The sequence below is a fragment of the Eumetopias jubatus genome, unplaced genomic scaffold (assembly GCF_037043125.1).
Source record: "Eumetopias jubatus isolate StellerSeaLion01/CBP00866 unplaced genomic scaffold, mEumJub1_p1.0 scaffold_4, whole genome shotgun sequence".
NCBI classification, from domain to species: domain Eukaryota; kingdom Metazoa; phylum Chordata; class Mammalia; order Carnivora; family Otariidae; genus Eumetopias; species Eumetopias jubatus.
Window position 1 is genome coordinate 145,259,465 of NW_028274810.1, and position 25,243 is coordinate 145,284,707.

The following is a 25,243-nucleotide window of genomic DNA, read 5'->3' on the forward strand; positions in this document are numbered from 1 at the left end:
GGAATTTAAGAAACAAAACAATAAGCAAAGGGTGGGGGAAAGAGCAATAAACCAAGAAATCAACTATTAACTATAGAGAACAAACTCCTGGTTACCAGAGGGGAGGTGGGTAGAGGAATGGGTGAAATAGATGATGGGGACTAATGAGTGCACTTGTCATGATGAGCACCAGGTAATTAAAATAAAATCTTAAACTCCCAACGAAGCCCAAGAAAGATACTTCACTGGTGAATTATACCAAATATATACAGAAGAATTAATGCCAATCCTTCTCAAACTTCCAAAAAATTGAGTAGATGGAATACTTCCAAACTCTTTATGAGTCCAACATTATTCTGATACCAAACCCAGACAAGGACACTATAGGACAATTACTGGCCAATATCCCTGATGAATATATATGTAATAATTCCCAATAAGGTATTAGCAAATTGAATTCAACAGCACATTAAAAAAAAAATCATAAAGCATGATCAAGTGGATTTAACCCTGGGATGCCAGGACGGTTCAAAATATGCAAATAAATAAATGTAATACATCACATTAACAAATGAAAGATAAAAATCATATCTCATTAGATATGTCAGAAAAAGCATCTGACAATATTCAACATCCTTTCATGATAAAAGCTCTCAACAAATTAGGTATACAAGGAATGTACTTCTTAACATAATAAAATAAAAAAGAAGGGATGTACTTCAACATAATAAAAGCCATATATGACACCATGACAGCTAACATCATACTCAATGGTGAAAAGCTGAAAGCTTTTCCTATAAGAATAGAAACAAGACAAAGATGCCCACTCCCACCACTTTTACTCAGTGTAATTCTGGAAATCCTAGCCAGAGCAACTAGGAAAGAAATAAAAGGCATCCAAATCAGAAAGTGAGCATTAAAATTATGTTTGCAGATAACATTATCTTACATATAGAAAACTCTAAAGAATCCTACAAAACAACAGGACTAATAGATTCAATACAAAGTAAATATACAAAAATCAGTGTTTCTATATGCTATTAATGAGCTATCAGAGAAAATTAAAAAGCATTCTTGTTTACAACAGCATCAAAAAACAAAATACTGTATCTAAAGTGATCTACAGATTCACTGCTAACCCTATCAAAATTCCAATGGCATTTTTTCGCATATATAGGAAAAACAATTCCAAAATTCATATGGAACCACAAAAAAAATCTCAAATAGCCAAAGCAATCTTGAGAAAGAAGAACAAAGCTGGAGGCATCACACTTCCTGATTTCAAATATATTACAAAGCTACAGTAATCAAAATAGTATGGTACTGGCATAAAAACAGACACATATCAATGAAACAGAATTAAGAGCCCAGAAATAAACCCATACATATACAGTCAACTAATCCTTGACAAAGGCACCAAGAACACACAGTGCAGAAAGGACAGGCTCTTCAATAAATCATGCTGGGAAAATTGGATCTCCAGGTACAAAACAATAAATGAAAATGGACTCGATCTTACACCACTCATACAAATTAACTCAGAAGGGATAAGAGTTAAACATAAGACCTGAAACTGTACAACTACTAAAAGAAAACATAATGGAAAGGTTCCTTGACATCAGTCATAGCAATGATTTTTGGATACAACACCAAAAGCACAGGCAACAAAAACCAAAAAAAAAAAAAAGAAAAAAGAAAAAAAAGTGGGACTACATCATATTAAAAAGCTTCTGCACAGCCAAGGAAACTCTCAACAAAATGAAAAGTCAATCTATGGTATGGGAGAATATATGTGCAAATCATGTATCTCATAACGGGTTAATATCTAAAATATAAAAAATGAACTTGTACAATATCAAAAAACAATCCAATTAAAAATGAGCAAAGGAACTGAATAAACATTTTTCTAAAAAAGTTACACAAATGGCCAAAAGATACCTGAAAAGGTGCTGAACAACAATAACTATCAGAAAAATACAAATCAAAACCACAATGAACTATCACTCCAAGCCTCTTAGGATGGCTATCATCTAATAGACAAGAAACAACAAATACTGAAAATAGGGAACCTTTGTACAACATTGGTGGTAATGTAAACTGGCATTGTCATGGAAAACTGGAAAACTGTACAGAGGTTCCTCAAAAATTCAAAAATAGAACTACCACATTATCCACTTCTGGCAATCCCACTTCTGGGTATATATGGAAAGAAAATAATATTATTTCAAAGAGACATCTGTACTCTCATGTTCACGGCAGCATTACTCACAAAAGCCATGAACGGAAATAACCTAAGGGTCCAACAATGGGGGAGTGGATATGCGTGCGCACATTACTCAGCTGTGAAAAATAAAGAAATCCTGGGGTGCCTGGGTGGCTCAGTCGTTAAGCGGCTGCCTTCGGCTCAGGTCATGATCCCAGGATCCTGGGATCGTGCCCCGCATCCGGCTCCCTGCTCGGCGGGAAGCCTGCTTCTCCCTCTCCCACTCCCCCTGCTTGTGTTCCCTCTCTCCTGTCAAATAAATAAATAAAATCTTTAAAAAAAAAAAAAAAAGAAATCCTGCCATTTGTAACAACACAGATAAACCTAAAGGGCATTGTGGGAAATGAAATAAGCCAGGCAAATACTATGTGGAATCTTAAAAAAAAAAAACAAAAAAACTGTCAAACTTATAGAAACAGTAGAATAATAATGTTTGACAGGTCCTGGGTGAAATGGGCAATATCAAAGGGTACAATTTTCAGTTATTAGCTGAACAAGATCTAAGATTCTAATGTACAACTTGGTGACTACAGTTAATGATACTATATTGTATACTTGAAATTTGCTAAGAGTAGATCTTAAGTATTCTCATCAAAAAAAAATTAAAAAGGTTAAAAAAACAGTTGACTGTGAGGTAAAGGAAGTATTAACTTGATGGTGTGAATTCTTTCACAATATACTTATATCACCACATTGTACACTTTAATGTATTTTAATTTATCAATTACATCTCCATAAAATGGGACTAAAAGTGAAAACAACCACCAATAACCAAAATATATAAATACATAAAGGATTCCACCCAGAGTGAAACTCGAAAGTATCTCTTTCTCTACCACATCTCAAAACAGACTTAGAATATAATCTCAGGTATTAGTTTTAGAAGATCCAAGATATACAGAAGAGAACAGGAATCACCTTAATGCTTGCTGCACCTGACTAAACTGCACACCTCACTTACTGAAGAATTTGGTATACCTCTAATTAAGTGCAAGTAAATTCAGGATCAGATTCACGTATTTAAAATTTCTTCAGCAAAACACAATTTTATGTGTGTCTTAAAAGAAATGGTGATTTGGCTGGCTTATTCTTCTTTCAACTAAGAATGTGAAGGGACATTTACTACTACTACTACTATCCCTCCTCCACATATTACTTGGTTTTGAATTATACAGTTTCTCCACTCTTTCATGTGGCCTGCCACCAGGGCAGATAACGTAGGAGTCACTGTCAGGGACTTCTGGATTCTCCTCTACTGAATCCTCCATTCACCTTCTTTACACAAAAGGTCAATGCCCCACTCCCCAGTCTTATTTCACCATTCCAGTCACAACACGAGAAACAAGATATAGCCAAAGCCTGGAAATTATTTAGCTACATACTCCACTTACAAAATTCTTTACTAGGGGCACCTGGGTGGCTCAGTCGTTAAGCGTCTGCCTTCGGCTCAGGTCATGGTCCCAGGGTCCTGGGATCAAGCCCCGCATCGGGCTCCCTGCCCAGCAGGAGTCTGCTTCTCCCTCTCCCACTCCCCCTACTTGTGTTCCTGCTCTCTCTTGCTGTCAAATAAATAAAACCTTTTAAAAAAAAAAAATTCTTTACTAGATCAAAATGATATGAAGTTATAATAATTCATCTTATTAACAATTATGTAGCTTTTCTGAACTGTTACACAAGAAGATGTACCAGAGGATTCATCTCCTTCACAATATAAAAGGGGTTCCCTTGTGAGAGGTAAAGACACTACCCATAATTTATAGGGAACTTTCTCACTTTTTTATAGAAGGAAGCTACAGAGAGAATCTAGACTACATTATCTGCTATTATCATAACCACCATCATTAACCTGCAGCAGTGCAAGTGAGGAAATCAATAATAATGCAATAAATTCCACAGCCTAAGTCAGCATTTCTGAACCCTGTTAAATTTCTGAAAAAGTAGTTGTCTTAGTCCATGTGGGCTGCTATAAAAAATACCACAGACTGGATAACTTGGTAGCTTATAACAGCAACAGAAATTTTTTTCTCACAGGCTGGAGGCTGGGAAGTCCAAGATCAAGGTGCCAACATGGTCTGGTTTGAGGGCCCTCTTCCCAGTTCACAGCCGGTACCTTTTCACTGTGTCCTCACATGGCAAAAGAGACAGGCATCTCTCTGGAGCCTCTTTTATAAGGCACTAATCCCATTTATGAGGGCTCATGACTTAAGCATCTCCCAAAGATCCTACCTCCTAATACCATCATCTTTGGGGAGAATTTCAATATATGAATTTTGGCAGGAGTAGGGGGTGGGGGAGGACGACACATTCAAATGACTACTAACGCCGTAGTTATTCAAATTAATCCCACCTCATTTAAGAGAATTAAAGTTTTTTAAAAAGTCCATATAAATATTGTTAATAGCCTTACCAAAACTTCCTCCAGCATAGTGCTCAAGCTTCAAGGACAAGATAGGACACTTCCCTCTTCAAGACCACCTAAACAAATAATGGCTTTCTACAGCACCAAAAAACATGCAAGGAGAAAGGACAGCAAGATTGTCCTGTAACTCCAAGCACTAACCAGGGATTAAAAGTACATACATACATTAACCAAAAGCTGTTTGTTTATCCCCAGTTTTTACTGATAATTTTAAAGTTTTGGTTTAGGTACAAAAGATTTTCGGGTTTTTTTTATGAACAGTGAGTATTCTATAAATAGCCTTGCAAACAGTCACATTTAACAAGTGAAAAGATTTCATAGGGTTTTTTGGGGGGGGAGGGGTTGTTTTTGTTGTTTTTTAAACTTTCCAGGCAATACAAAGGCCCGAATAAATAGTTCTTTAAAAACAAATTTACTACTACTCTAGGTTGAAGAAGTTTTGCAAGACTTATTAATGAGCAAAGAAAGCATATACAACCATAGAATAAGAACTATGTATCAAGTCTTGCCCTATTTTACAGATGAGGCCCATAAAGGTTGAAAAGCAAGAATATGCAAAAGGAGAGGAGCATACAGTTAAATATAAGTTACTGAGCTATGTGCTGGATCCACGTGTATTTATTAGAGTGAACTATTTAAATAAGTCAGACCTGGACCAGTGATGATGTCATGAATCAAATTCTGTAACTGAAGTCAAAAAAACAAAAAAGAACCAAAAAACAAAAACAAACAAACAAAAAACCTCACAAGTAAAATCTGAAGGATCCAAAGGTGGGTATGATGGCAGACAGGTCTCCCACAGTAAACAGCTAACAGTTAAATATTTTCTGAGTGAAATATCAATGTATTAAAAATAATTCAGTGTGAACATCAAGGTGGCCTTTATTTGACCCAACAACTTGGGTCACCTTCTCATCGAAAAAAAGCTCCATAAAACTAATTACAGAGGCGCCTGGGTGGGTTGGTTGGTTGAGCTACATACTCTTGGTTTCAGCTCAGGTCATGATCTCAGGGTGGAAAAATGGAGATCCACACTCAGCAGGGAGTCTGCTTGAGATTTCTCCCTCTCCCTTTTCCCCCCAGAGCTCATGCACATGAACTCGCTAAAATAAATGTCTTTAAAAAAAAAACAAAAAAACAAAAAAAAACTAGTTACAGAGACATGCTAAGGCCGTATATTGTAATTATCACTAGAGTCACCCTCAATCATCATAAATCTAAGTCTCCTTAGAAGATTATATAAATACCTTGGCAATGGTGTTCAGTGCACTGAAGAGCAGGAAATCAACAATGTTAGTAGAATTAAACTGAACTTTACAAACCAGACTTGCCTTCTTACCAAGGCATTTAGCATTATATTTTTGTAATAACCTTTTCTGAATTAGACCTCAAATTTCTAACTTTTTAAGTTGTATTTATTACTGTCAAATATCAACAGTAGTTATTTTTAACAGATTCATATCTTTAACTCTAAACAATCTCTTCCTTTAACCAACCATCCACACTAATTTATGAAATAAGTATTTTCTTCATGTTGATTCTACAATGTAATAATCTGAAATAATTTTAATTAAATATGGGCTTATTCAGTTTTACTAGTACATGTGTGACTTTTTAACTTAATTTCCTACTACACTAATCAAAGCTTAAAATAGGAAAATAAACTGTTTAAAAATGTGTTTCATCTATAATGTCTGACTGAAAAATTAATTCCAATCACTAACCTAAGTATTACTCTCCAGGGATGGACACTGCTGAATAATTTGTCCAAATGTCAACTGCAATTTTCAAAAATCTTTTCTACCTCAAAATTTTAAACATCTGCAAAAAATACTTGTTTTTAGAGTAGTTTACATTCATGACACTTGACCTTTTGCTGTACACACCACAAAATTCAAGTCTCAAATACCATGCAAGCAGGAAACCTGATCATTCCTGCAGTAGCCATCTGCATGGTCCAATATCAAATATTTGTTCTAGGTTGCACTAAGTCATGTGTTACAAATCTTTTTCTGCAGCCTCTATAATTAGTTGTAATTTGCCTCTTTTAAAATGTGTTTCTTATGGGACATCTGGCCTTGAAACTTCCACCTTCCCATTGAAAAAATACTTAGTGTCTGGATTTTTTTTTTCCTCTTTTAATATGGAGCACTCCATGGGTGGTATAACCAAGTCCAGACTTTTAAAAAAAAAATTAAATTCCAGGAACAGATGATGATTAAGACCATTTAAGTATTACCTAAAATAAATGTAAAATAAAACTCGTAATATAACTATCTCACAGACTTCTAAATCTATCTCCCATGTATTTTATGTTTACAAAATAAATTCTCATGGAAATATAGCATTGGTCTACTTACTTCCAGAAACTACATCAGTTAAATTAGATAATATAGGCTTAGATTCAAAGATTTCATAAAAGGAAAAAAAAGATAAGCCCAGTGGGTTGACATGACAATGTATCTTCTTAAAAAAGGAAATTATTTTAACATCATAAATAATCTTAATTTCACCGATTGAAGTTATATTTAGGACATGCTAAAATTGCCTTAACGTTTAATAAGTTATTAAATTGTTAAATTTAAATTATTAATACTCATCAACTCATTTGGTTCTAGAAAGCATTTTTTAAACTACAAGTTAAATATGGGCTAAGGAAAATGAAAGAGACTACTTTTCTATAAGATGAAAATGGAAAAATTTATGATATACTGCTCTCAGACCTATTTGCTTCCTAGATTAATTTTTGCTAGAAACTCCTTTAAAAAAAAATCAGTATTACAACTTTACAAAAAAGAAAAAAAACACTAAAGAGAAATGTAAGATGGTCAGAGAAAAGGTTAAGTCGAAAAAAAAAAAAAAAATCAGCTTCTGATACCAAAACTTCAAAAACACAATGAAATTTGATAGGTTTCTTAAACTCCACATAAGAGTGAAATCGTATGCTATTTGTCTTTCTCTGACTTATTTTGCTTAGCATAATAATCTCTAGCTCTATCCACGTCATTGCAAATGGCAAGATTTCATTCTTTTTTTATGGCTGAGTAATATTCCATTGTGTATATATACACCACAGCTTCTTTATCCATTCAAACCAGCAAGAGGAAAAAAGAAGGCAAGCCAAGAAACAAATTAACTATAGAGAACAAACTGATGGTTACCAGAGGGGAGGTGGGTGTGGGGATGGGTGAAGGAGGTGATGGGGATTACGGAGGGCACTTGTGATGAGTACCAGGTTTAGAAGTGTTAAATTACTATGCCCCACACCTGAGATTACTGTAACACCATATGTTAACTCGAATTAAAATAAAACCTTAAAATTTGATATGAAGGTAAATTCAATATATTTTCATTTCAAAAAACAAGAAATTTTCATCTCATTTAAAAGTGTCATGTAAATATAAAAAAATCATATAGGTCTTTTGCAAAAATTCAAAAACCTTCACCTGAAAATTGGGACACAATCAGGTCCTACTTCTACTAGACACAGATAATAAGTCATCTACATGATCGCTATGATGGCTATGATTAAGTAAAATTAGTATAAAAATAACCATTAGAACATTTCATCCAAATATAAGAATACCCTTTTGCAATTATGGTACTTTCATAGGCATTTGAGAAACAGTAAGTGTATGTAAACTTTGTGTAAAAGGTTACATATCCCAAAAGTTAAAGAAATAACATCAATAACATTAAAATAGGTTAATATAAACTAGGTTCAGTAACTTCTTACCTGTATTCCATCTTTAAGTTTCAAAATGCATTCCATTGTATTGATGGTAATTACCACTGGTTCTGAACCCAATTTTGTCCATGGTACATGGATCCTCAATTCATGAATATGTCCACTTAAAAAAGTGAATGGTAATTTCAATTCCTTAAAACAAAATATTAAAAGTAAGTGCTTAATTTTTCCATAACATCCAAATTACTTTCTGAAAAGAGAAATGAAATTTCTAAAACAAAAATATTTTAAGAAATACTGTTTCTCAAAAAGTAGCAAATAACTTGTTAAACTATAGGTAATGATACACCACAAAAACTTATTGTACAAGTTACTTTTAATAAGCTAGTCAACCTGCCTAGGCCTCCATTTCTTCTGTTGAATGAATATAATATAAAATATGTGGTATATAACAAAAGTTCATATATGATAGTGGTTGTAATAATCATAGTAGACAGCAGCACTGAGATAACTGAATGGCATATTGTTTAAAATCTCCATTCAAAACATGTATTTAAAATGTGTTTTAAAATAACAGAACAGGATTATAACGCAAGTTAAAAGGCTATGGGGGAGAGCAGAGTTAAGAGATAGGAGAGTGACCCAACAAAATAAAAATTTACCAACCTTGAAAAATAAAAAAAGTATTGAGCTTTACCTAATTAAAGACTGTACCTGGATACTATCTGGTCGTAAAATTTAAATGTTTTCTGACTGATTTCCATTATTAGAAAGAAAGAAATGAAAACATAAATGTCACCATAGTTCACTTTATATTGGTAACTTGTTTCACTGACAAAATTTTTGTTACAAATCAACAAAGGAAAAAATTGCATGTAGATTATACTTCACATTTTAAGTTATCTATTTGTGAAAGTTAATATACATTAAACTTATTCATCGAACAACTGCCCACCTACTTAGGTTAGCAACATAGCAATATAGCTAAATACAGGCAATATGGCAAACCACTGGACAACTTGTTTAATGTATGTGTCTCAGTTTATCTGTAAAATCTGGATAACAATAGTATCATTGAGGATTAAATGAATTTATATAAAGTACTTAGAATATTATCTTCCTCTAAGAACAATTGTTATAAAAATGCTTACTACGCTTAGAAATGTGTGGGCCTCATGTATGTCTTCACAAGTTTTTCTCCTGCAAGGGCAGAATACTTAAAATCTATTTCTACTATATTATTCTAATGGAGTGTCACATTTTAAATATTTGCCATTAGTAATTTGAAAGATTAATTTGAAGTATAAATCAATTGGCACAGATTATATTTTCATTATTGTCTATAACAAAAACAATGTTTACTGAGCACTTACTATGTACCAGGGACTTTACCTGCACAGAACTATTTAATCCTTACAAGAGCCCCAAAAGGTAAATACTGTTATTCTACCCAATTTACAAATGAAAAATCTGAGGCATGGAAAGGTCAAGTCATTCCCCAAAATGACACATCTTAGAAAACCAGGACTCCAAACTGGAAAATATCATGCCAGAATCCTTGCTCTTCACATAGCTATATTGCATCTATACTTCCATTATGAGCATTTAATACCTTTCCATTGGTTATACATCTATTTGGACAATGAGCCCATGATATTGCCATCTCTACCACTTCCTGACTTGTGTAACAAAGAAACATTTGTGAAATGCCTACCGAAGTTGCAATTTATGGGTACAAATTGGATTTTCGCAGGAAGAAGTTAAAAGCATATGAATCAAACTCATGACCTCGGTATTGTCAGAATGCTTCTAATCAACTTTACTACTACCTAAACAATAACCCAAGAGGCAGCATTCTATATTTGAATATGGAATTTTGAACCATATCACCCATATTGAAATTGACTTGAAGTTCAACACTTATTAATCATCTGACTATAAGATCATTTCCATTTCCTCAGAGTTGTAAAAAACGGAAATACATTTATGCCTTGTAAAAGACAAAACACAAATGTTGTTATAGTAGACAGACCATCCTGAATGTAACTATAAAAGCAATTTTCATTCTTTTTACTTCAAGATACACTGTACAACTTTAAAATACTTTATTCACTTATAACTCTTCAGAAATACATTGTGAAAAATGCATTCCTAATACCAGAACATCTATGACTGTACAAAGAATATTAGTAACAAACAATAAGAAGGGGGTTAAATAGTTCTCAAAAACCTAATTCTAGGTAGGCTATAACAAAATATTCTAACAGAAAACAGGCATACTTTAAAACTAAATTTAACAAGTAACAAAAGCAAACATAGACAAACCTAAAAACCTTCATGCAGCAAAGAAAACATTCAAGAGAGTGAAAAGGCAACCTATGTAATGGGAAAAAATATTCGCAAACCATTTATCTGATAAGGGGTTAATATCTAAAATAAACAAAAAGTAATCCAATTTAAAAGTGGATAAATCACCGAATAGACATTTCTCAAAAGAATACAAATTGCCAGCAAGTATATGAGAAGATGTTTAACATCACTAATCAAGGAAATGCAAATCAAAACCACAATGACCACAATGCTAATGGAACGGCCACTATTACACAAAAAGTAACAAGTGCTGGCAGCTTTGTGGAGAAACTGGAACCCTTGTGTGCTGCTGGTGAAAATATAAAATGATGCAGCCACTAAAGAAAGCATTATGGAAGTTCCTCAAAAAATTAATAGAATCACCACATAAGGGACGCCTGAATGGCTCAGATGGTTAAAGGTCTGCCTTTGGCTCAGGTCACGATCCCAGGGTCCCGGGGATCGAGTCCTTACTCAGCAGGGAGCCTGCTTCTCCCCGCCTGTGCTTGTGCATGCACGCGCACGCGCTCTCTCTCTCTGACAAATAACATCTTTAAAAAAAAAAAAAATCACCATATGAAATCAGTTCTGAGTTATACCAAAAAGAACTGAAAACAGGATCTCAAAAAGATATTTGCACAACCATGTTCACTGCAGCATTATTCACAATAGTCAAGAGGTGGAAGCAGCCTAAATGTCCATTGAAAGAAATGGATAAAGAAGATGTGGTATACACAATCAAATATATCCAGTCTTCTAAAAAGAGGAAATTCTGTCTTGTGCTACAACATGAATAAACATGTTAAAGACATGATGCTAAGTGCAATAAACCAGTCACAAAAAGACAAACAGTGTATGATTCTACGTATAAAAGGTATCTAAAGTAGTCAAATTCTTAGAAACAAAGTAAAATGGTGGTTGCCAGGCACTGGTGGTGGTAGGAGAAGGAAAAAGGAAGTTGTTGTTAAATGGTTATAGAGTTTTAATTTTTGAAAGATGAAGAAGTTCTACAGATCTATTCAATAACAATGTGCATATAGTTAACACTAGTGTATCCTTCAAAATGGTAAATTTTAAGTTATATGTTATGTTATATGCTTTTTACTACAAAATAAAAATGAATACAGGACAGGACTTTACAAATTCTGAGTTAGGAAGTTGGCAAATCCTCTTTCCAAAAAGCAATGACAAAACTAGACAAAGTTGTCAAAAATGACAGAAAAAATCAGAGGCAAAAGGGAAGTCTAACCTCAGGTCACAATACTTGTTGGTACAAGCAACAAAACAGCAGACTGGCCAGAAAATTAACAGAGAGATCAAGAGAACAAAACAGCCAAAGATGACCTTGCTATGATTTCACATATCCCTGATAGACTGGAAAGCTATATGCATTTGCCAGGTTGTGCTTACTTAGAGGAGAGGGAACTAACAATCTACTCATTCATGGTTAACCAAGAGACCGTGTAAACCCAGTAAGTTAAAAAAAAGGGGGGGGGATAACCAGATTTATAAACTCCCTGAATTGTGAGCATTATCTAATATATGTGTAGAAGTGGAAGAAAGTGTATGGAAAGAGTGGAAGACTTACTGGTTCAATGGTTTAAACAGCCTCTAGCCAATCAATGGCTGATGACTAAGTTACAGTGACCCAGGGTAATCCCTAGAAAGCCAGAGCTGAATACACAAAGAAGGGGTGGGGGGGGCAGGGGGAGAGCACAAACATTAGAGACCACACACTATAGGGGAAACACCACAAATGTGGTTCAGGCAAGTCACTAAAATAAATAAACCAACATCAACAACAACCATCCCCTGGATAGAGGAAATCAGAATTCAGAGTTGCTACAACTTACTATAAAATGGGTTCAAAAATGAAGGCAAAATAAAGGAACACCCAAATAAAGACTCAAGGTAATTCACTGTTAACTGAATACTAAAAGTTCATCAGACTGAAAGGAAGGAACACCAGACGGTAACTCAAATTCACAAAAAAGCACCAATGAATGTAATTATATAATCATTAAAGGACAATATAAATGTATTTTTTCTCCTGATTTAAAAGGCCATTACCTAAAACATAATTATCAAATTGTACTGTTGGACACAAAGATGCAATACATATGACAATGGCACAAAGAAGGGGGAAGTAATGGAGCTATAATGGAGAAAGTTTCTGTATTTTAATGTAACAAATTTAGCATTAATCTGAAATAGACTATAAAAAATTGGATGTATATTGTAAGCCTTTGAGCAACCACTAAGAACAAAAGGAATTAAAATGAAACATTAAAAAATATCTACTTAATGTAAAAAAGTAGTAAAGGATTATGAGAAAAACAAAAAAGAACACAAGAAACACTGACAATAGAAAATGGTAGATAGAAATCCAACCATATGATTAAAAACATTAAATGTGGAGGGATTAAATACTCCAGTCAAAAGGCAAAGATTGGGGGCGCCTGGGTGGCATCAGCCTTCGGCTCAGGTCATGATCCCAGGGTTCTGGAATCAAGCCCCGCAATGGCTCCCTGATCAGCAGAGAGCCTGCTTCTCCCTCTCCCTGCTGCTACCCCTGCTTGTGCTATTTAAGATAAATAAAATCTTTAAAAAAAAAAAAAAGGCAAAGATTGTCAGACTGGATTTTATTTATTTATTTTTAGAGTGGGGATAAGGAGAGAGGGAGAGAGAAAATCTCAAGCAGGCTCCACACCCAACACGGAGCCCAAAGCAGGGCTCGATTCCACAGCACTGAGATCATGATCTGAGCCAAATCAAGAATAGGATGCTTAACTGACTGAGCCACCAGGTACCCCAAGGTGGGATTTTAAAAATGATCAAACTATATGTTCTCCTCAAGAGATTTAGATTCAAAAAGAAATAGATTGAAAATAAATCTTAAAAATTTTTAAAAGATAATTTTTTTCTGGGTGCCTGGGTGGCTCAGTTGGTTGGGTGACTGCCTTCGGCTCAGGTCATGATCCTGGAGTCCCGGAATCGAGTCCCGCATCGGGCTCCCTGCTCAGAGGGGAGTCTGTTTCTCCCTCTGACCCTCTTCCCTCTCGTGCTCTCTCTCATTCTCTCTCTCTCAAATAAATCAAATCTTAAAAAAAAAAACCTATTAAAAGATTTTTTTTCTATAGATATAGAGAATAGATTGGTGGTTGCCAGGGGCATGGGGTGGAGGGTGGGCAAAATGGGTGAAAGGGGTCAAAAGGTACAAACTTCCAGTTGTAAAATAAGTCATGGGGATGTAATGTACAGCATGAAGACTTTAATGATACTGAACTGCATATATGAATGTTGCAAAGAGAGTAAATCTTGTAAATTCTCATTACCAAAAAAAATACTTGTTAACTATGCAGGGTAGCAGATGTTAACTAGACTTATTGTGATAACTGATCTTTTTGCAATATATAAAAATATCAAATTATGTAGTTCACCTAATATTATACTTTTATGTCAATTATATGTCAATTAAAAAGCAGTAAATGAGACTCCAAGGAAGTCATGTGACCCTGTGTCTCACCTAGAATACCTGAAATACAACATTTTCTTGCTATTTAAATGGTACAGATTCTCTTTTAGGCATATAAGTAATTTTCATTTCTATGATATTAATTTCCAGCAGTGTTTCCTTCCTCCTGTTTTGTTTTTTTCTGTTTTTGTTTTTGAGAGGGAGGCAGGGGGAGGGGGCGAGGGAGAGAGAGAATCTTATGCAGGCTCCACACCCAGTGTAGAGCCTGACACAGGGCTCAATCTCATGACCCTGAGATCATGACCTGAGCTGAAATCAAGAGTCAGACATTTAACCGACTGAGCCACTCAGGTGCCCCATTCCTGTTTTTCATATGACTGTTTTCCAAAATGAATAGTTTATCCCAGTCATGGGATAAAATTATAATGAATGGGGGCACCTGGGTGGCTCAGTCATTAAGCATCTGCCTTCAGCTCAGGTCATGATCCCAGGATCCTGGGACTGGGCCCCACATCGGGCTCCCTGCTCAGCAGGAACCCTGCTTCTCCCTCTCCCACTCCCCCTGCTTATGTTCCTTCTCTCGCTGTGTCTCTGTCAAATAAGTATTAAAAAAATTACAATGAACAAGATGAAATTTGAAAAGAGGTAAAGCTCAGTAACATGCCAGTAAAACTTTCAAAGAGATGGTACTAGGCATGAATAAACAACACAAAGCAAACGTTTAAGACAATTAGTATACTGAGAAAAAAATATACACGTATAATGCAAACAGCAACCACAGAACTGGAGTACACTATTAAGAAAATAGACTTTAAGGAAAAAAATATTAAAGATAAGACACTTTATAACAATAGAAGGGTTTTAATGCAAGAAAATATAAAAACATATGTGAGCATAGCAACAGAACCCCAAAATACATAAACACTGACAAAAGTAAAAAGATATTTCAACAGAGACTTTAATATTCACAATGTACAGACAGAAAATCAACCAAGATATAGAAGACCTGAACACTATCAACCAATTAAACCTGAAATCCATAAACCACTCCATCCAACAAATGCAAAAATACACATTCATCAAGGACAATCAGTACGCATCTGAACTGAATGAAAATGAAAATACGACATATCAAAGCTTATGGGATGCAGCCAAAGACATTTGTAGCTGTTTAAATGCCTATAATAGAAGAAATCTACCAAAAATCAATAACCTAAACTTCTACCTGAAATGGTAGGAAAATATAAGCTAAACCCAGCTAACCTAAACAAGCTAACCCAAACCAAACAAGCAAAAAGAACGACCACAATACCAACAAAATGAAGGGAAGTGGAAGGGTATATGTAGTCAAACTGTTGTAAGATTGTTCAGGAAATGGTAAAAGTACTAAGTTAGACTCTAATAAGTCAAATATGCATTCGGTAACCTTTAGGGTCAGCAACTGAAGCAATTTTTTTTTTAACATATAATGTATTATTTGCTTCAGAGGTACTAGTCTGTGATTCATCAGTCTTACACAATTCACAGCACTCACCAGAGCACATACCCTCCCCAGTGTCTATCACCCAGCCACCCCATCCCTCCCACCCCCACCACTCCAGCAACCCTCAGTTTGTTTCCTGAGATTAAGAATTCCTCATATCAGTGAGATCATATGATACATGTCTTTCAGGGTATTATGCTAAGTGAAGCAATTTTTAAAATATTATTAAAAAAAACTTCAAAGCAAAAAGAATTACTAGAATGAAAGGACACATTTAAGCATGATTTTTAAGTATGTTGAATAGATAACACTTAAATTTGTGTACACCTAATTTCTAGATATAAAGGTGAAAGCTGGCAAAATTAAAAAGTAGACAAATAATAATTGTAGGTATTAACATACCTTAGTAATTGACAGAACAGCAGATATGAAAATCCACATGGATTTACAAGATTTTAAGAACTCTATTAACTAATTTGAAGTAAATGATATTTATGGAAGAATATAGCAACAACTGCACAATACACACTTTTTATCAATTGCATACAGAACATTTACAAAAACAGACCATATACTGACTCATAAATTATAATGGATTAAAATACAGAAACTATGCTGACCACAGTGGAATTAAATTAGAAATCAGTAACAAAGATAATTAGTAATTCCCCAAATGTTCGGAAATTAAACACACACTTCTAAACCCATGAATCAAAGAAAAAAAAAATCAAAATGGAAATTAATATTTTTCTGAACAAAATAATGAAAAAACATGAAATTCTGTGACATAGAGGGCAAAAAAAAAGTTATAGCATTAAATGCATATATTTCAATAAAAAAAGGTAGGAAGAAAAAATAAATGACAGAAGCTTCCACCTCAGGAAGCTAGAGAAAACAGCCAATCAAATCCAAAGAAAGTAGAATGGGGGGGGGGAATCAGTTCTTTGCAAATAAAATAAAACCCTAACAATAGTAATGAAAAAGATACAAATCACTAATATCAGTAAGAAAAAAATATCACAACAGGTGTGTGCTCATTCGGTGCGGACCTGGTACTTCTTTTGTGAAGCAGCAGCTGAGGAGACTCCAGCATTCGCCGTGGCTGATGAAAAGCCCAAGGAAGGAGTCAAGACTGAGAACAATGATCATATTAACTTGAAGGTGATGGGGCAGGATTGTTCTGTGGTGCAGTTTAAGATTAAGAGGCATACACCACTTAGTAAACTAATGAAAGCCTACTGTGAATGAGAGGGTTTGTCAATGAGGCAGATCAGATTCCGATTTGATGGGCAGCCAATCAATGAAACAGACACACCTGCGCAGTTGGAAATGGAGGATGAAGATACAATTGATGTGTTCCAGCAGCAGACAGGAGGTGTCTACTAAAAAGGGAAGCTGCTACTTTACTCCAGAACTCTGTTCCTCTAGACCAAGAAGACATTCTCAATTAGAAAGCCACAATTTGGTTCCACCACATCCTGACTACTACAGTCTTTATTCTTTCATTTTCCCCTTCCCCATTCCTTTACTGTACATAAAGTAACTGTATGTGCACAAGCATACTGCATTTTTTTTTTAACTAAATGGCCAATGGTATGTTTTGATGGACAACAAATGGAGATGGGATGGGGGAAAATACTGCTTCTGTGAAAATACCCCCCTCCCCATTAGTGGCATGCTCAGTCAGCTCTTACCTTTATATTCCAGTAAGTTATTTTGCTCTCACTGTTTAACAAAAAAAGAACATAAAAATCCTTGCATACCTTGTTCGATTGGAGAATTTTAATGTTTTTCATTTATCATTGTAAAACCAAGGACAATTTTACAACTTTTTTGTACGTAGCTGTTACATGTAGGGCAATCTGTCTTTAAGTAGGGATAAATTACTCTAAAAGAAATGAATCCTAGGGCGCCTGGGTGGCTCAGCTGGTTAAGCGACTGCCTTCAGCTCAGGTCATGATCCTGGAGTCCCTGGATCGAGTCCCGCATCCAACTCCCTGCTCAGTGGGGAGTCTGCTTCTCCCTCTGACCCTCCACCCTCTAATGTGCTCTCTCTCTCAAATAAAATCTTTAAAAAAAAAAAAAAAAAGAATCCTAGATAGTTTTCCCTTCAAGTCAAGCATCTTGTTTAAATAAACTTCTTGTTTAAAAAAAAAAAATCAGAACAGATCCTATTTTTTTAAAAAAATCAGTCAACTTTAAACTGGACCAAAAAAATCCAACTTTATGCCTTTAAATATAGACAAATCAGGGCAGGGGCAGGAAATTTTTCAGTAAGGGCCAGATAGTATATACTTAAGGCTTTTGCAAGCCATGCACTCTCTGTCCCAGCTACTCAACTCTGCCATTTTAGTTTTCAAAAGCTGCCAGACAATATGTAAACAAACAAAATATCGGGCTCCAATAAAATTTTGCTTAGAAAAGTAGGTCCAAGCCATTGTTTGCTGATCACCGGTTTTGAAGAAATGGAGAAATTCAGTGAAAAACTAACCAAAACTAACAAAAGAGATAAAATCTAAATAGTCATATCTGCTAAAGAAATTAAATCACAGGGGTGCTTCGGTGGCCCAGTTGGTTAAGCATCAACTCTTGGTTTCAGCTCTGGTCATGATCTCAGGGTAGTGAGATAGAGTCCCAAGTTGGGCTCCATGCTCAAGGCAGAGTCTGCTTGTCCATTTCCCTCTCCCTCTCCCCGCCCCCGACCAAACAAATCTCCAAGAAAAATTAAATCAAGAATTTAAAACTTTCCAACTAAGAAAACTCTTGACCCACATGACCCCAGGATTCATTTTTCCTAAGATTTATAAAACTAGTAAAAGAACAAAGATAGAGATTACACACATCTTGATTTCAAAACTTACTACAAAGTTATGGTATTCAAAACAAAGTGATTTCTGACCACAGACCTATAAACCACCAAGGGAACTGTATTGAGAGCCCAGAAATAAAGCCTCACATCTATGGCCAAATGATTTTCAAGAAGGATGCCATGACCATTCAAAGGGGGAAAGGACAGTCTTCAACAAATGTTATTGGAAAAGTAGACACCCACTTATAAAAACAAATGAAGTTGGATCCTATATCATAGGATACTATACCATACACAAAAATTAACTCCAAATGAATCAAAGACCTAAAAGTAAGAGCGAAAAATATAAAGCTCTAAGAAAACAAAGAAAAAGCTTCATGACACTACATCTGGCAATAATTTCTTGCATAGGACACCAAAAGCCCAGGCATCAAAAGAAAAAATTAAGTTGAACTTCAAAATTTAAAACTTTTCTTCATCAAAAGGCACAAAAGACTCAAAGACGACCCACAATGGGAGAAAATATTTGCAAATCATGTATCTGATAAGGGACTGATAATCAGAATATATAATTCCTACAACTCAACAAAAAAAATGCAATTTTAAAAAAGGGCAGAGGACTTGAATAGACATTTCCCCAAAAATATACACATGGCCAATAAGCACATGAAAAGTTGCTCAAAATCAATCATTATGAAAATACAAATCAAAACCACAGTGGGATAGCATGCCATATCCATTAGAATGCCTATAAAAAAAAAAATCAGAAAATAACAAGTATGGTGAAGACATGGAGCAACTGGAAAACTTGTATATTGCTGTGGTGTAGCCACTGTGGAAGGCAGTACGGCAATTCCTCAAAAATTTAAACGTCAAATTACTATACAATCTAGCAATTCCACTGGTGGATATACACCCAAAACAAATGAAAGCAGGGACTCCAAATAGATATTTGTACATCCATGTTTGCAGCAGCATTACTCACAAGAGCCAAAAGGTAGAAACAATGCAAATGTGCATCAATGGACAAATGAACAAAATATGGCATATACAATGGAATATTATTCAGCCTTAAAAAGGAAGGAAATTGTGATACATGCTACAATATGAATGAACCTTGAAGACACTGTGCTAGTAAGTTAAATAAGCCAGTCACAAAATGGTAACTATTGTAGGTTTCCACTTGTGAGGTGTAAGAGTAGTCAAATTCATAATGACGTAGAATGATGATTGCCAGGGGCTGGTAAGACAGAATGGCGAGTTAGTGGATCAAAAGGTACAGAGGTTCAATTTGGGAAACTAAAAAAGTTCTGGGGATGGATGGTGGTAATGGTTGCACAACAACGTAAATGTTATCAATACCACAGAACTATAATAAAAAATGGCAAAAATGGTAATTTTGGTATGTATATTTTACCAAAATAAGACTAATATCAATCTTACACAAACTCATTTATAAAAAAAAAAATACTTAATAATTTAATGAAGCAACATATCTATGATAATCCAAACCGGATAAGGACATTACAAGAGAGAGCACAGACCAGAATCACTTATATACATACCTGCTACAAAACTAAACAAAAATTTAGCAAATCAAAGCCAACACATAGAAAGGTTAATACGAAGTATGGGTTTATACCAGGAATTCAAACTCCATCTAAAAACTCAATGTAATTCACCACATTAACAGAATAAAAGAAAAATCAGATAAACTCATTAAATGTAATATTTGATAAAATTCAAACCCATTCATGATTTTTAAAAACTTGTAAAAGGAGGAACAAAAGAGCATTTCCTTACCCAGTAAGGAGTACTTACAGCTAGCAACATGCTTAATAGTAAAATATTGAGCACTTTAACACTGAAGGCGGGAACAAAAAAGAGTATTTTCAAGATGTCTACTCCACACTGCAATAAAGAAATAAAAGGTACAAGCACTGGAACATGTAAAACTGTCACTATTTGTAAACGGCATGGTTGCGTACACAGACAATCTAAAAGAAAACACCAAATCATACAAGTTAGAAAGGGCACTGAACGGAAGACCAATGTACTAAAACAACTATTTCTGTGAATTGGTAATGTAGTTAGAAAATGAAATTTTTAAGAAATAATGCTCCTTATAACAAAAAAAGATCATATTTAATGAAATATGTGCAAGGCCTCTCTTGAAAACTTCAAATCATTGCTGAGAAAAATTGAAGACTTAAAAATACAGAAAGCAATGTTTTATACCGGGATTAAAAAACTCAATACTATGTTAACACAATATGTGTTAATGTTAATGCCTTCCGAATTTATCTATTGATTTCATGTAACCTCAACAAAAATGTCAGTGGGTTTCCCCCTTAGGGGAAAATTCTAAAATTTACAAATTGAAATTAAAATGTATGTGAAAACGCAAAGGATCTACAATAGTTACGACAAGAAAAAAAGAACAGTTACACAAATTACACTATGAGATATCAAAACACTGTAAAAGACAGTATGGTAATGACACAAGAATAGACAAATAGACTACTGAGCAAATACAGATTTTAGAAACAAATCCACACACATATGATAACCTGATTTGCAGTAAGCCTGCAGTAAGGCTTACTGCAATTCAGTAGAAAAAGAATGGTTCAACAAATGGTGTGGATCAAATGAGTCTCAAAGAAAAAAAAAGGTGCATCTTGACCTCTACTTCACACTTCCAGAAAAATTTTAGATAAATAAAAAAAAAAAAACTTCTAAAAGAGAACAAGAGATGGGACAGCAGTATGCAAAAAAATGAAACTGGACCATTTTCTTACACCATACACAAAAATAAATTCAAAAGACCTAAATGTGAGACAGGAAACCATCAAAATCCTAGAAGAAAACACAGGCAGCAACATCTTGATCTTGGCCATAGCAACTTCTTACTAGACACGTATCCAGAGGCAAGGGAAACTATTGGGACTTCATCAAAATAAAAGCTTCTGCATAACAAAGGAAACCATTAACAAAACTAAAAAACAACCTATGGAATAGGAGAAGATATTTGCAAATGGCTTATCTGATAAAGGGTTAGTATCCAAAGTATGTAAAGAACTTACAAAAGCCAACACCCAAAAAACCAAACAATCTGATTAAAATGGGCAGAAGACACGTATAGACAGTTCTCCAAAAAGACCTACAGATGGCCAATAGACACATGAAAAGATGCTCAACATCACTCATCAGGGAAATGCAAATCAAAACTACAATGAGATATCACCGCACACCTGTCAGAATGGCTAAACTCAACAATACAAGAACAACAGGTGTTACTGAGGTTGTGGGAAAAGGGGAACCTTCTTGCACTGTTGCTCGGAACGCAAACTGGTGCAGCCACTCTGGAAAACAGTATGGAGGTTTTAATAATCCACTCAGTACCCTATGATCCAGCAATTGCATTACTGGGTATTTACCCAAAGGATACAAAAATACTAATTTGATACACACACCCCGATGTTTACAGAAGCATTATCAACAATACACAAATTACAGAAAGAGCCCAAATGTCCATCGACTGATGAATGGATAAAGGAGACAGATATAGGTATTTCTATCTATACATATATAATGGAATATTATTCAGCCATAAAAAAGAATGAAATCTTGCTATTTGCAACATGGATGGAGCTAGAGTGTATAACGCTAAGTGAAGTCAGAGAAAGATAAATACCATATGATTTCACCAATATGTGGAATTTAAGAAACAAAACAAACGAGTAAAGGGGGGCAAAAAGAGAGGAAGGCGGGTGCCTGAGTGGCTCAGTCATTAAGCATCTGCCTTTGGCTCGAGTCGTGATCCCGGGGTCCTGGGATCGAGCCCCGCGTCAGGCTCCCTGCTCAGTGGGGAGCCTGCTTCTCCCTCTCCCACTCCCCCTGCTTGTGTTCCCTCTCTCGCCGTGTCTCTCTGTCAAATAAATAAATAAAATTAAAAAAAAAAAGAGGAAGGCAAACCAATTAATAGAGAATAAACCAATGGTAACCAGAGGAGGGGGTGGGAGCATGGGTTAAATAGGTGATGGGTATTAAGGAATGCACTTGTCATGATGAGCATGGGGTGATTAAATAAAAACAAGAGTATCTTCATGTACCTGGAATAAGCAAAAATTTCTTAAAACGAAAAGATTGACAACTTGGACCTCAGTGAAATTATGAACTTCTACTCATCAAAAGATAATTTTAAGAGAGTAAAAAGCCAAGCCACAGACTGGGAGAAGATATTGCAAAATATATCTAGCAAAGGACTCATTTCCAAAATATGTAAAGAACCCCTCCACGTCAATTAAAAAAATACCCAATTTTTTTTAAAAGGCAAAAGAATTAGAGACTTTAGAAAAGAGGACATTCAAATAGCCAATAAGCAGCACGTGAAAATGTGTTCAACATCATTACCCATTAAGGAAATGCAAATTTAAATAGATACCACTACACACCCACCAGAAAGGCTCAAGTTAAAATAACAAACATGCCAAGTAATACCAAAAACTTGAAGTAACTGGACCTCTCATCCACCGTTGGTGAGAATGTAAATTGATACCACCACTTTGAAAAACTATTTGGCAGTATCCATCGAAGCTAAACATATACATACCTAAGTATACACCTAAGAGAAATTAATACCTATGTCCACCAATATACATGTACAAGAATGTTCACAAGAACTTTCTTCATAACAGCCAAAAGTAGAAACCACCCAAATGTACATCAATGGGAAAATAAATTGTGAATCTTTAGCCAACGGAATACTGCAAGGCAATACAAACAACAGCTCTTGCAACAACATGGGTTAATCTTAGCCATAAACAGCCAGACACAAGTGATTCCAATTTATTAAGATTCAAGAACAAGCAATTCTTCTGTTGACAAAAGTCAGAATAACAGTCACCTGTTTTAGGGGGTGGGAATTTGCAAAGAGGAGCCATTTAAGGTGCAGGAAATATTCTATTTCATCTCCCCACTGGTTACACACGTGTATACATACATAAAACTGAGCTGTACACTTAGGACTTGTGGTCATTTTTAAAAAATGAAAATATTAAGATGGAGAGAAGAGGGAAAGGAACCAAGAGTATTATTTCTTAGTGATACTCTAGAGTATTCAACAATAAAGGGAGCAGTGGAATGTAAAAATTATTAACTTTCACCATTAGATTAAGACTTCCCTTATCTCCTAAAAAGCAGTTGGTCTGGCTCTTCTGAGTTTCCACAGATAGTTTTTGTATCTTCAGGCCTAACAGAGTTGCTTGGCATATGTTAGTAATAAATGTACTCAGTGGATTAACAAATATATGAACTTTAAATTAGTTATTTACATCAAACCATTCTCAAGTTAAAAAAAAAACCTAAAAAGTGAATAAGTAGTAAGTTTTCAATTTTACTGGCATTCTCAATCTGTGCTCAATTCTCTGAGGATGTCATGTCCTCTTTCCTAAGAGAACTTTCTTGCTGTCTTTCAGACCCTCCCATTCCCCAAAAAGGAGAATGGGAATATATTTTCCAGCTTCATACAGAAATCTTAGCAATGTATATTAGCATATCCGGTAATGCTTCTGAATTGAGTAAGTAGACTGAATTCTGACAAGAACAATGAAGCTGTCTTTCTATCTGTTGAGGCACCTTTTGGGAATCCAATTCTAATAAACCATCACTAGTAACAAACCACGAAAAAAAAACTTCTGTAAAGGAAGGTCTGTAGTTTCAGCGTAGTCCAAAATACTTTAACAATTTAAGTTTTTAAAGCATAAAGCCGAAGTGCAGGAAACAATGGATTACTAAACTAGCTGAAAATGTTTCCAGTTAATGACAGCTACACAGCTTACCTGTTCCAGCACATCCAACTTTAACTCGAGCTTGCTGAGAACCACATCTCCACCCCATAGCGAAAGCTGTAGATCTGATGGCTTTAAATTCTTGATGTAGCGATTCACATAGCTCATTAAAATTGGAGTCACATATGACTCCAGCATCTTTTAAGGTGCAGAAGAGACAAAGTCAGAAGCTGAAGGGGGTAAAGACAAATATGAGAAGTAACTGAGTCTGTAAAGCAGCGAAGGAAAAAGCATTTCTCAGGAGGGACTTAAGAGGCCGAAAAGCAACAGTCCCCACCAAAGCAGCCGCTCGCCTCCTCCCAGAAGCCGAAAACACAAGTGGATTCTCTGCTCCAGCTGCAACTTCCTCCCTAGTAAAACTCCCCTCAACTCGCCTGGCGAAGGGTGGAAGGAATAAGCTGGTGAACTAAAGAAGCAGATCCCCAGGAATGGGAGAAGGAAGGGAGCGGGATCCCCTTCGGCCGCCGCAACCCTCCACCAGCCCAGCCTCCCCCACGAGGCCCTCGACTCCCGGAACCCAGCCAGATCTACCACGGTAGAACCTGGGCCAGAACCAGGCCAGCTCCCGCCTCTGGCGGTATTGCACCCTCCGCTGACACTTACGCCAAAGAGTACCGTGGCTTCCTCGCCACCTCCCGGTACCGGGCACCCGCCCCCGGCAGCGGCGCAACTCGGCTACGGCGCCACTTCCGGGTGTTACCCACTTCGGTGCTCTAAACAAACTGTCCCTCCACCGCCACCCCTCGACTCCGCAGCGCGGCAGGAGTTGCCAGGCTGGAGCAGCCACTCAGCGCGTCTTCTAGCCGCCCTTCTGTGCCGGGCTAGACCGCGTCCCCGCTCCGACCCCGCCAATGTTTTAAGACAAAGCTCTGGGAAATGCGCGGGGGAGGTGGGCGGACCGGTAAAGCGGTGACACGGGCCATCCGGAA

At 35.8% G+C, this 25,243-nt stretch overlaps 1 protein-coding gene and 1 pseudogene across 6 annotated transcripts in view; one reads left to right on the forward strand and one right to left on the reverse strand.

Moving 5' to 3' along the window:
* The window catches only part of VPS13B (vacuolar protein sorting 13 homolog B), a 750,734-nt gene extending 725,736 nt beyond the window's left edge, over positions 1–24,998 (reverse strand). For 5 of the 6 annotated variants that reach the window (XM_028108579.1, XM_028108553.1, XM_028108546.1 and 2 more), the window contains exons 1-3: positions 24,918–24,998; positions 24,306–24,484; positions 8,398–8,541 (exon numbers count right to left, since the gene is read on the reverse strand). In XM_028108579.1, coding sequence (XP_027964380.1) covers positions 8,398–8,541; positions 24,306–24,452 — 291 coding nt within the window. In that variant the 5' untranslated portion in view covers positions 24,453–24,484; positions 24,918–24,998. The remainder of the gene's footprint in view (positions 1–8,397; positions 8,542–24,305; positions 24,485–24,917) is intronic. The other variant, XM_028108562.1, reaches the window with a different exon arrangement.
* On the forward strand, positions 16,632–17,042 carry LOC114215088 (small ubiquitin-related modifier 2 pseudogene; annotated as a pseudogene).
* Positions 24,999–25,243: the final 245 nt, after the last annotated feature.